Here is a 12,606-nt window from a genome sequence, read left to right as displayed (position 1 = left end):
AAGTAAACCACCTAGTTACATTAAGTAACATGGTCGTTTACGCCAAACATTTAAATTAACTACATTAAGTAGCATGTTTGGTTATCTTACTTAATCACACTAATTACATTCGGTAACTTTATTTATTTGACTAGCTAATTATCTTTAATAACTCTAGGTTATCATTAATTATGGACCTACTTTGATTAATTAGGAAAATAGTATTATTATATCAAGTTCTATTTATTCTAGTTGTCCTACACCTCATCATGAGTTGAGAATTTGTGAACATATTACACTACTCAAGAATAACACCTCAAAATATTCTCATAATTTTTCATGAACTAGAGCTATTGTTCATGAATTTTCTTTGAAAATAAGCATAAATTCATAATTTAGTGTATAGCCTAATATTAAGCCTAATATTTTTACTATGGGTTACGCATGCGAAAAGGAAGTTAGAGTATAAATTTCAGATATAAATATTAATAGAAACATCCTTAATAAAATCTAAACATTGCATCACATACAACAAAAGTTCTCAAAAATCAGCCACAACACATGCACATAGCACGAGATACAATTAAAACACTCAATTTTTAGTATTTAATTTACATCAAAAACTACACACATACAACTTAAACTTTCTATATAAAAGTAGTCGAGGATAACTTAAGGATTCAAACAAAACTAGTTTGGTATTTTTATGATTTTTCTACAATTTCCTACGAATTTTACAAGTTAGCTGCTTTGCACACATGAAATAATAAAAGAGTTTCGCAGAGAGGCCCTCGGTTTCTCACCGGCGGTGATGGCGGCTTGCAGGTTAGCTTGTCAGGAATGGCGGCGCCGGACAGTAGCATGGCCTAGGCATATCGTCGAACAGGTTCTGGGCGAGGAAGGCAACAACTTGGTTTCACCTTGCAGCTAGTCCTCCCGGTTGCAGATGCGATGGCGACGAGATTCGGGAACAGCTCCTGGTTAGCGGTGTCAGGATGACCGGTGATGGCGAGTTCCATCTGCTGCAGCTCGTTGCAGTCGTGGCGAGGGACACGACGGGGTCGCCGGACATGGGGTCGTCGTCGTCATTGTGCTGCTGTTGCGCTTGCGTGAGGGAAACATGTTGGCACAGCCAGGAACTCTCCCACTCCTGATCACTCGCGCACGAACGCAAGGAAGGAGATGCACAGTAATTTCGGCGACGAACGCCCCGGCCGCAACGACGGCCAGGAGCCGGCCTCCACGCCATGATCCGCAGGACCCGCTCGACGTCGCCATGAGCCAATCGCTCGTCCGGACAACGCGGCCTCACCCATGTAGATCAGTGCCACGCACACCACTCCCCTAACTAACTTCAACCGTGGCCACCGGAGCTTCCCTGCAGCTCACGCATGACCCGGTCCACCAGCGCGCCGTGGCCGCAGCTCATCTGCCGCCCACGCCGGGCCTTGGCGACACACGCCATGCACACACAACTGCTGCTGGTGCGCTCGTTCATGCAAGAGCACGCACGCACGCAGCGCACACACACGTACACCTAACATGCTAACAAAAACGCAACTCACACACACTAACAGACGCACGCACACTGCTAACACTCCCATGTCCAAAGTATTGCTAACAAAACAGAGGGGGAAAAAGAGCAGGTGGAGGTGCTAGGATGCCGGGGTGCTTGCGGCTGCATGCCCTGCTCTGATTTGCTTTGCTGGGTGAAGAGAAAATCAGAGACAGGGAGAGAGAAAGAAAAAGAGCTGGGTGGTCTGCTCGGCTTGGCTTGAGCAGGACGAGGAAGAAAAGGAGGGGAAGTAAACAGCGCTGGGAGAGGATAAGGCCACGGTGGAGTTAATGGCCGTGCGTGGATGACGCCGGTGGCCGTGCTGCACAGGACGTGCACAGAGCGCGGCACGGCGGTGGCAGGGGCGGCGCAGAGGCCGCAGAAAAGAAATAGAAGAGGAAGCAAAGTGGAATGCAGCCAGGGATTTTTCTGCAATTATAGAAAATACAGGGACCTTATTGTAAACCAAGTTTTCCCACTATTCTAGAGCTCAAATGAAAAAGTGTTTAAAATAAAAGTTGTGAAACTTTTCAAATCCTACAACTTTGTTTTAGAGTTTAAATTCAAAAACTCAAAGAATGAAGTGTTAATTTAAAACCTTGGACTAAAATTAAGATTATAAGGTTTTTGTCCTAAGGGTGTAAATTTCATAATATTTAGGACCTAAATGCAAGCATTTATGATATGTCATGATCACTGGATAGACATGTCATGATGACCGGATAGACATGTCATGATGACCGGATAGACATGTCATGATGACTTGCACCTTTTTACACTTTAGCCCTTAGCAACTTTGAAAGTTACTTTTACAATTCACCTTTTTACAATTTTCAACACATACATTTAAATGAAACTTTTGGATATTTACATATTTTTATATATTTTTATTATTTTTATTGTTATATTATTATTATTATTATTATTATTATTATTACAGGGGAAAAGTAAGAAAACATTTGTTTGCAAAACCACCCTTCACTTATTTTAAAATTATTTTTCATCTAATACATTTTGCAAAAACAACCCTAATTTTTCCGTAATATAAAAATACCCTTTTTATGTGCATTTTAAATTTTTAAAAGCTTTACTTAAACACACAAGCTTTATACTAACAAGCACATACTTTACACTAACAAATAATATGCCTAACTTACAAGTACATGAACTGTCACACCAATCTGCCGGGGCGCCCTGGCTCTGATGGTAGGATATGGGCTGGTTCCCATTTTTCGGTGAGTGGAGGGCTAACTTCAATTTGGGGCAGATTCAACATTTAAACTGTTTTCAATTTTGATATTTTTGCCAGCGAAGAATATTTCTAAACCTGCTAGCTATCGAGAACAAATAAGAACATGATGAACAAGCAAATAAACTCACTAATTTAAACCAAAGGTTGAATTCGAATCACAAGCTGAGATCTTGAATCAAGCAAATCAGCTAGCTTAGCGACACCCACATATACAAGAAAGTTGCAGTAGCTAAGTTGCATCTAAACAAAAATCCAAGTTCATCTTGACAGATGTTGGATGTATCTACACATGGGAAATAATCCGGAGGCGTGCGATGGTGGAAACCCTAACTTAAAATGGCCCCTGGTGGGTCTCCTCGGGTCTCCTCGATACGAGGCCCAGAAATTAGGTTGAAGGTCTGAAAGTCCTTCTACAATTTTTGAGCGGCTCCGATGAAATCTAATGTTGATTTTTGATCCATCTAAATGTAGATATCAAGAGCTTTCCAACAAATGCTCATAGTCCCCCAAAAATTAGGGATGAAAGCGGTTGGGGAAAAATCCTAACAACTTTCATTTTCATATTTTTATTAAAAAAGAGAGCGAAATCAGGAGAGCTTGGGCGGGAAAGTGAAATCAGTTATACGAGATCTTGGAAATGAAATAAATTTGATTAGGAATAAGTTGATAATAGTCGAGAACCGATAATTAAAATCTAGAACAACGGTATACTTAACTAGTTCAATCGTTCAACTCAATGCGATTGATAAATCTATATGTAACATATATGCAAATACCATAGATGAGTAACCGTACCGTGGCATGTTTATCAATCCTAAAAGCACCAGTGACTTATAATGTTTGTCTTGCGCATACCGGTACAAATGACCAATAGAACAATATAAGTGAATTTACTTCTTAATTATCATGAAATACTTGGAAAAATAAAAAGATAGAATTTGTAAAGAAAAATGGAAAATGGAAATAATAGAAAAATATTAGAAAGGACCAAACCTGCTCACTGCTTGGTATAGAATAGATAACAGAAGATAGATGTATTAAATGATCTTTTGAAGAAAAAAAACATGAAAAAATATAACCGCACAAAAACTATGTCCGGGCCGAACTATTTGCGGGCTTACATCGGTTGACCGAACTTAGAGCCCGACCTCTTCCTCTTCCTTTCCACCAACGGCGGTGACCAGACCAAGCCCTGTGGAGTGGTGGTCCTACCGAAGAAGACAAACAGGACGAATCTAGACCTAGAAGTACTCTCCAGGTCGGCGCGTCGATTAGATCGGTGATCTAACTTTTCTTTTTTTCTTTCTTTTTGATGCAGTTCCATTTTTTTCTTTGTTTTTGATGCAATTCCTTTTTTTCTTTCGCTGGTAAGAACCCTAACTAGATGCATTTTTTCTTGGAATAATTTGTTTTGGGATATAGATAGATCTGTTCAGATTGCCTGCTTCTATGAGCAACTGAATCTAAATTATGTTGTTCAATTCAGATTACGGCCTTCTCTAGCAGTGGTGGACCTAGACTTTAAAAATTAGGTGTACATTACCTCTAAAAATATTTTTTGCACTTAACCATATTTTAAATGAAAGTCATTATGACTGGTTTGAAACATATATTATTTTACAAGCTAAATGATCATTTTCCTTATGACTTTTGTGCATCATTACATAAATATTATTTATTTACGTGCTTATGATATGATCATTTAAATATAGAAATAGGGTATTTTATATAAAAAAAATATACAAGTCAATATGTTGTATACAGCGTGTATTATTCTTTCGAATCTTCCGCTTCTACGGAGCTTCTAGATTATTTTTTCTCATGTTGATTCTATCTGAAAAATTTCGTGTGCTTCACTACATTCCATCCCTCTTTAGGCAATAGCTTCTCAAGATCAGATAATAAAGATTTCACATATCTTGTGTATAGTTATATAGTTCTTTATTTATAACTTATGTTAGTTGTTACATAAATAGCACATAAAATATCTATCAATGTGATTTTTTGCTCCACTGTATGATTTGATGTGTTGCAAGGCATGTTTTCTAACACTGAGGTAGAATAAGACTTTTTAGCTGGAAAAATTTATTTTAATACTAGCAAATATGCCCGTGTGTTGCTACGGGTGATACTGTGAAGCATTTATTAATCTTATCGGTTTAAATATTATCACGATATAATTAAATTTCACATGATAACATCTCATTCAAAATCCTCTCAAATAAAGTTTTGACCTCTAGCACTTCTTAACACTTTCATACATGCCAACCATCCCACTCCTCAAAAAATCTCTCCGCCATCCTTCATGATGTTGGCTGTCGCGATCTTGATTTTAGCAACGACGAGGGTGCCCACCATATTAGCATGCGTGCTCGTCCCAACAATATGGTCAGATAAGCGAGCTAACCCTTCTTTTGTCGCCAATTGTTCGCTCGCTGATGTTGTCACCAGCTTTCTTGCGTGGTAACCTTGCAATGCATGGTTACCTTGCGAAGGTCGCCTCCGTGTTGGTAGCGTGCTCTTCTTCATCCTGCTCACGCCCTTTCCCTTCCTCTCTTAATAATCATCTGTCTTGAAAGAAGATAAGGCGGCCTCGATTTCAAATTGGAGGAGACAACAATCTAGATGTGAACTCCTTCCACTTTCAATTCTGTATCCTATAAGAATTTTAATGACCAAAATCAATAATGAACTATGAAAACAATCCGCAATTTAGAAATAAGTAGAGATATTATTTAAAATATTAGGAGGCAGTACTTAATAAATTGTGTGATAAAGTTAATATAATATAACTTTCTATACTCCATTTTAAAAACACATTCATTTTATTGCAAAGCACTTTGCTAAAAAAGATCAATGCCAACAAGATGTTCCAAATGGAGGATCATAAGACATCAACCTTTTCAATATTTTCGATACTGTCAGTCGAAACATCATCTATTATAAGCACCGACTTTCTTAGCCACATTTCTTAAGCCATTGTCTAAAGTCGAGTTGGACAAGATATCCTAACTTGTTTGCTAGATATATATTTTGTAGATATGTGATGTTTTGCTTATCGGAATTTTGCTGATTATTATTTATATGGAATGTTATATATCTTTTCGGTTTATTTGCTAAAGTTTCATGTTGTATGTGCCTGCGTAAGATTTGGATCAATAGCCAATACTGAAAAGATTGGTCCAGTATGATAATAATTAGAGGAGAGCCCAATTTAATTGGTATAATATGTTTTATGTAGCTAAATAGAGTATTATTAGAAAATGATCAACTAATTTATTATTTCATTTATTATATTAAAAATAAAAGATAGGAGTATATTTAAAGAGAAAGAGAGGTAAAGAAATAAAAAGCGTCGCGACTAGCCGATTTACAAATGCTGACCTGCTGAGTATTCACGGTTCACCACTATTTTTTAGTAGGGTTACCAGAAAAGCTAAAGATTCACGAGCTATTTATATTTGTTATATTTGACTTGCTAAAAACTCAGCTTAAGCTAAGCTATATACTTGGAATCAAGCCAAGCTTGGACCTAACCTGAAGCTCGCAAGCTCTAACGATCCGAGATCGAGGTATTCAATAAAGCTCGAGTATTTCAGTTTGCATGGCATGTGGATGCACCCTGCTACCTCTATTAATTAAATTTCCAACCATCGAAAGTTAAAATAATATAGTTAGAGGCTAGAGCCTTCCATTAGTTAGCGAGCTACTGTGTTACACAATCTAAACTAGGTACAAAATAATACAATCTCTATTTTCTTTTGATAGTTCTATTTCATCTTGGTACAATAATTAAGAACAAGAAGAAGAACCTTGCTTATCATCTCATTAATCACGACTTCTCATTTTCGATGTTATCATATATATAAACTAATCTTTTTTCAAGAGAAGTTACTCTGCACGGGAATCAAACGGCCATCCATAATATTCTCAAAATGTGAACTCAAATAGGGCTATCAAAAGAGAATAATTCAATTTTGGAAATAGAACTATCAAAAGAAAATAGAGGGAATAAAGCTAAATATCAAGATATGCTTCTCTTTCTATTTATTTATCGAATTAAATCCGCCTTTTAGGCCAATCTCAGGGCATAGTTTCATTGTACTGTTACCGAAACTGTGAACTTTGTAACCGAACCGGATGAGTGTTACGGGGATGAAACTCCTCTCACATCCTATAAAACTCTCTCTTCTCTCTTCTCGTAATCGCTGGCGAACCTCTATGGAGGCCAAACGGGATACTGGCCCCACTTGGTCAACAAATTTCTATAGATATGGTATATTAGCACAGTTATACATCAGTAGATTAGCTAAATTAGCTTAGCTAAGTTAGTAGTAATTGCTCCCTCCTTTCATATGCCTCACGTTCCTCCACTATTCGTAATGATCCTACCATATCAGCAAGTTTGCTGACGTGGCATAATATTTAATGCCTATGAAACTTCCACTGAGACTGGTCTTATACGTGCATCTTCTTATCTATAATCATCAATGCTGCTGCCGTGAAGTCGCTCTATCGTGGTCTCCAATAAAAATTAAGAACGTCTCGGGCTCAGATCGACCTCGGCTCGGGATGCTCCAGCTTTAGGTGGCAGTATACCTGATCATGGGCCGCCCGATCCGATAAACCTGACCCGACCCGCCCGAAAGTACCCGACCTGACCTAACCTGATCAATACGTGGGGTGGGTCCGGGCTGAAATTTTTGAACCAACGCAAAACTCAAGCCGGGTACGGCTGAATTTTTTGACCCAAAACCCGACCCAACGCAAAATTTGTAAAAAAAGTCGGGTTTGACCCAACCCGATCCGATCACGTGCAGGATCGGGCTAAAAAATCCAGCCCGATGGCCGGGTCGGGCCGGGCTGGGTTCAGGCTGACGTTTTTGACCCGACCGGAACCTGACCCGACCCAATCAGGTCTATAGGTGGCAGGCTCGCTCGAGGTCGGCTCATTGACAGCTCTCCCGCTCAGGGGTGCCGCCTCAGGTTCATCTCCTCCCTTTCGTTCCCTTCTCTCGGACTCTCTCCTCCCTTGCTCTTCCTTCCCTGGCGGCGACGACTGGGCGAGCGGCGGCGCCATTTGTCCTGTCTTCGCCCAGCGCATCCTCCAGGTATGCCCGCCCCTTCTCTTTCCTTCTGCTGTGCGAGACGGAGCACCCCAAACCCTAACAAAACTATTTGTATTCGGATCTGAATCCAGTTACAATATATTACCTACTAACTTCGATTTCATTTGCAAGAATTATCGGGTGTACATGTGTACACCCATGTCCTATGCTGGGTCCGCCCCTGCTCTCTGGCCTTTGCAACTGGTAAATTTATTTATTTTTCCCATTTATTGATTGTTGTTCAACTCAGGTTATACGAAGACCATTCTTTATTGTTTGGCTTTCTTAAAAGTTTAAATGGGATCAGAAGGACCTTCAGTGGTGACTGTCCATGTTACTGGATTCAAGAAGTTTATTGGAGTTCCTGAGAACCCAACTGAGAAAATAGTGAGCAATCTTCAATCTTATATGGAAAAGAAAGGGTTGCCAAAAAGCCTTGTACTCGGAAGCTGCACAGTTCTCGAGGCTGCAGGGCAGGGTGCACTTGGCACACTATATGAAGTTTTAGAGTCTGCTATTTCAGATAGAAAGGAAGGGTCACAAATAATTTGGGTTAGTGCTCACCTTGTTCTATATTTGATAGTCTGTGCTAATATCATGCTAGGTGAAGCAGCTTTCCTTTAACTTTCACCTGAAAAGTTTTGTTTTGCTATTCCCTTTGTTTGTGTTCTCTTGACCAGGAGGTTAGCACTAAAACTATCTTGGTTCAACTGGCATGTTTCTTAAAGCATTGATAGCTGAAACTATATTTAAAAAGACTGAATTATGGATTCTGTAGGACTCCATGAATATATAAATTGATATTTCTTTCTTTGGATGACTTTGTAGAAAATTGCCTCCTAGATAAAAGGAACTTCCTAGTTCAGGAAAAGCACCATAAGGATGTGCCATCTCCATCTCCTAATTATTTTTTTTTGCAGTTTTCACTGATTTGTAATTCATGAATATGCATTTGACCGTGTAGGCATCTAATGCTGAAGCTCTACTCTTGGGTGCAGCTGATGTTGGTTGTTGGTGCTAGTTGATTTACATTGTTTTACAGCAAAGCTCCATTTAAAATTTCAATATTTATGTTGTAGGATGTCCAGATTGCTACAGTGAAATTTCTGAGGAAAAACATAGAAATAACTGGAAACCAATGCTTCAGCTGCCATCCACCTCCGTTCTTGTGTTGTCATGTTTTATGCCTGAAAAGGTCAAAAAAAAATTTAAAAGGTCATAAAAATTTTTAGTTGTATACAATGCCACATGAATGCATTTTTGAATGGATTGTTTCTCAGATCCACTTTGGGGTCAGTGGTGGTTTACCAAGATTTGCGCTTGAGAATCAAGCTGTTAATGACGCCACATTCGCTTGTCCTGATGAGTTAGGATGGAAACCTCAGGTTGCGTTATTGCCCAATTGTCTATTTTCATTATCTACACATCAAACAAATATTGTCATTCTATATGTTTTATTTGCTTCATTATTTCTATGCAGAGGGTCCCTATTGTACCATCTGATGGAAACATCTCACAGATTAGAAAGGTAATTGTCAATTATGAATTATAACTAGAAATTGCAGCCATATTTTTTTGATGTCTTTTTGCATGAAATTCTGTTTCTGTGAATATTATCTCTGACAGTATTTTACCTTCAAAGGTAGCAAAGTCCATAACTGAGCTACTTGTTTTTTTTTGTTATACAAGCCAAAAAAAACTCTTGTTGTAAAAGTACTGGAAACTTTACCTTTCTTGTTTAGTTCTGTTTGAATAATATAGCATCAGCCAGTGAGAAAAAAGGAGTACGATAAATGTCTGTCATCACCTGATTGCAGCAAGAAATTATATTTTAGGTCACTACAGCATGTTCTCCATACTGAAAATCATTGATACCAGTTTTGAAAAGAGTTGCTGGAATAGAGAAACTGTATTCTGGTTGCATGTTGTACATGTGAATCAAAATATTGTTCCTTGTTACAGAAATATTACTTGCTAGATAAATGGGTTTTCTATACACACATTACATCAATACAAATTCGACTTTAGGGCTTCTGATTGTGACTTTTGCATCTCATTGTTCAAGCATTATTTATATTATGATTAACAGCATTTTCATGAAGTTCTTGTTATGAATCAGACTACCCTTCCAGTTAATGAATTAGTCAAGATGCTTCGAAAGATTGGCCACGATGTGATGCGTTCAGATGATGCTGATCGATTTGTATGCAACTATGTGTACTATCATTCCCTCCGCTTTGCAGAGGAACATGGCATCAAATCTCTGTTTGTGCATGTGCCCCTCTTCTCGACAATTGATGAAGCTGTTCAGATGCATTTTGTTGCTTCCCTTCTTGAAGCTGTTGCTAGCTTGAACTAGACAACAACTTGTTTCCAGGTGGGTCTAGTTAATCCTTTGGTCCACTTATTATATTGTAGGAAGAGCCTGAGTGTAATGCTTCTTTGTTTTGTTGATTTCTTGCTTGCAGATCAATGGTTGTATGATGTAACCCACAAATGTAAGATGTTGTGGTCTTTGGTGTCATTGTTGTTGCTCCAAAGGTTGTGTTAAAGGAAAAAATAGGCTGCTTATAGTGTTTATACCTGTTGTGAAATGTGGAATTAAAAGTTTTCAAACGGCCCAAATCCTAAAAAGTGGAAACTTGTTTCCATAGGCTTGACGAATGGGTTGGAATACATGCACCAAGTACAAGAAGACAATTGTGGATGATGACATTTTTGAACTTTATTTTGCACCTTCTCTAGAGAAAAATTCTTACTGTTTATAGACAAGCATATACTCCACTGATTCAAAATGTATGTCTTTTTGACTGATGATTTCTAAGAAAATATGAAATTCCAATGAAAGATAATTATTTAGTTTCGGAATACTTTCCATGGCAAATCTAGTACTATATACTTTTCAAAATACATTAATTAGATTTCTATTATAGGGCTGCACATCTTGCTTGATGCAACAGAGATGGCTTCTTCCACTTTAATGTCACCAAAACTCCCCCTAAACTCAATTACCTATCTATTAGTCACTGCCACCGCCCCACTAGTCGAACCTGAACAAGCACATTGTTCTAGAAGAGACCATGTGCATCTGTGATACAATATATATCATCTATCTGTGCATTCATTCTCTCTGGTGCGTGCACTTTGCGATATATATATATAAGTCATTTTCTGTAGCCGGCTATAGAATAAATAAATGATTGTATGGCCGGGTCCGATACAACGCACCGACCGCGCGCTAGCTGATTCCTGTTCCGCCCAGCTGCAGGATATCTGGTCAACCAGCTGCAGGATGTGAAGTGGATTAGTATGGCCTTCATTGGCGGAGACTGGCTCTTGCAGGCGGTGCCGTCACTCTTAGCATCGTTGGCTGCCAATCATCATTCAGCCTTGAGATTTGCATTTGGTTTCATTTTTAGACACCTTGAACAAAGGAACTGATATCGTCAATAGGAGCAAAGAGGGATATAGCGGTGCCAGTTAGCTACAGGAAGGCTTCCAGCTTGGAGTAGAGAATTATTCTCAAATATTCAATGTATTAAGAAAGCTCTGTCAATTTATAATTTGATTTACTACTGTTCCTTTCATGACGTTTTTAAGGAGATGGGGTCCCTTTGGCAAGCATAATATTGGAGGTTAAAACCATGTACTCTATAGAGAACCCAAGAGCACTGGAGCTGCCAGTTTGATCACAGGTGCTATCTGATCTGAAGAAGCCCAACTAAAGTGAGGATAATGGCGAATGCATGCAGCATAACGTGCCTCAATTTAGCTCCTCCGAACTGCTTTTCTACACGCTTGGTGTAATGTTTCCAGTGGTTTATCATGATGACGGCATTATATATTATGGTAATGTTCCATCTGAATAACATATAGACCAAAATGTCAGATTGTGGCAACTCAAATTCTATATTGTAGCCAATACAGGTTGTGGTAAATTACGACACTCCGATTGCATCGGGCTCCACGCCTCCACACCAAAGTGTGGTAACTCCTATCCTAATTCACAGTAAATAGGTTTCGTCGTTGTAGTAACCGGTTCCTTGGGACATGGTCGATGGGGTTGCATCGGCTCGGCTGGATCCTGCGCTCGGCTCGCGTGCAATTAATGAACGCTGCAAGGAAGGCCGAGGTGGGAAGGCTGGATCGGAGCGCCCGCGCAGGTTGCTGGTCCGGTTGGTGGCTCAGATAGTCTGGCTACAGAGCATGAAATAACTATTTGTACCCGAGCCAACCGAGCCCCACCCACCACGCAAGGCAGTCCCGTCGATTTTGTTCTGCTTTTTTTTTGCTGCTCGGTTTTTCCCAGCTGGACCCATCCTGGTCTTTTTTTTTCGCACCCGCACCTCCCTGAGAAGTGAGAACTCCGCCACTGCCACGCGGTCGTGGGATGAGGCGGTTCAACTTTCGAGCTAGTTTCTTGCTTCCCGACCCATTCGGTTGCTGTGCGACGGCGGCCTGCGCCGCCGGCTCTTCTTGGACGCCGCTGCGGCCCTGCAACGCCGGTAGCCGTTGCGCCGTTGCCAGCGGCGGCAGGCAGCGGGGGCACGACGGACAAGCGGAGCCAGCCCGTGCGATCTCTTGCAGCGGGGATCGAGGACGCGAACGGTGGCATCCACTCTAGGCGTCGAAGCTTCCCCACACTCACCCGAGCTGTCGAATCCTTGGGGGGGATTCCTCTCCAGATGCATAAGGTTCCCCACTATCGCCAT

The 12,606-nt window shown here is 40.0% G+C and overlaps 1 protein-coding gene across 2 annotated transcripts; it reads left to right on the top strand.

Annotated features, from left to right (window-relative positions):
- The first annotated feature begins 7,737 nt into the window (after nt 1–7,737).
- Nucleotides 7,738–10,764, top strand: LOC112895176 (pyrrolidone-carboxylate peptidase-like). 2 transcript variants are annotated; one of them, XM_025963085.1, is made up of 7 exons: nt 7,853–7,897; nt 8,027–8,098; nt 8,187–8,446; nt 9,175–9,279; nt 9,375–9,422; nt 10,014–10,271; nt 10,363–10,764. In XM_025963085.1, the coding sequence occupies exons 3-6, from the start codon at nt 8,192–8,194 to the stop codon at nt 10,251–10,253; spliced, it is 648 nt and encodes a 215-aa protein (XP_025818870.1). In that variant the 5' UTR covers nt 7,853–7,897; nt 8,027–8,098; nt 8,187–8,191; the 3' UTR covers nt 10,254–10,271; nt 10,363–10,764. The 2 variants fall into 2 exon arrangements, with proteins under 2 accessions (XP_025818868.1, XP_025818870.1); XM_025963083.1 differs by lacking the exon at nt 8,027–8,098 and having other exon boundaries at nt 7,738–7,897; nt 8,145–8,446.
- The last annotated feature ends 1,842 nt before the right edge of the window (nt 10,765–12,606 follow it).

The sequence above is a fragment of the Panicum hallii genome, chromosome 5 (genome assembly GCF_002211085.1).
Source record: "Panicum hallii strain FIL2 chromosome 5, PHallii_v3.1, whole genome shotgun sequence".
In the NCBI taxonomy this organism is placed as follows: domain Eukaryota; kingdom Viridiplantae; phylum Streptophyta; class Magnoliopsida; order Poales; family Poaceae; genus Panicum; species Panicum hallii.
This window is presented reverse-complemented; position numbering and strand designations above follow the sequence as displayed.

Excerpts from the sequence above, each read along its gene's own strand:
- LOC112895176 (XM_025963083.1), top strand. The coding sequence starts at position 8,192 with ATGGGATCAGAAGGACCTTCAGTGGTGACTGTCCATGTTACTGGATTC. Across the intron at positions 8,447-9,174 it reads AAGGGTCACAAATAATTTGG|ATCCACTTTGGGGTCAGTGG; the intron begins GTTAGTGCTCAC and ends ATTGTTTCTCAG. Across the intron at positions 9,423-10,013 it reads ACATCTCACAGATTAGAAAG|ACTACCCTTCCAGTTAATGA; the intron begins GTAATTGTCAAT and ends GTTATGAATCAG.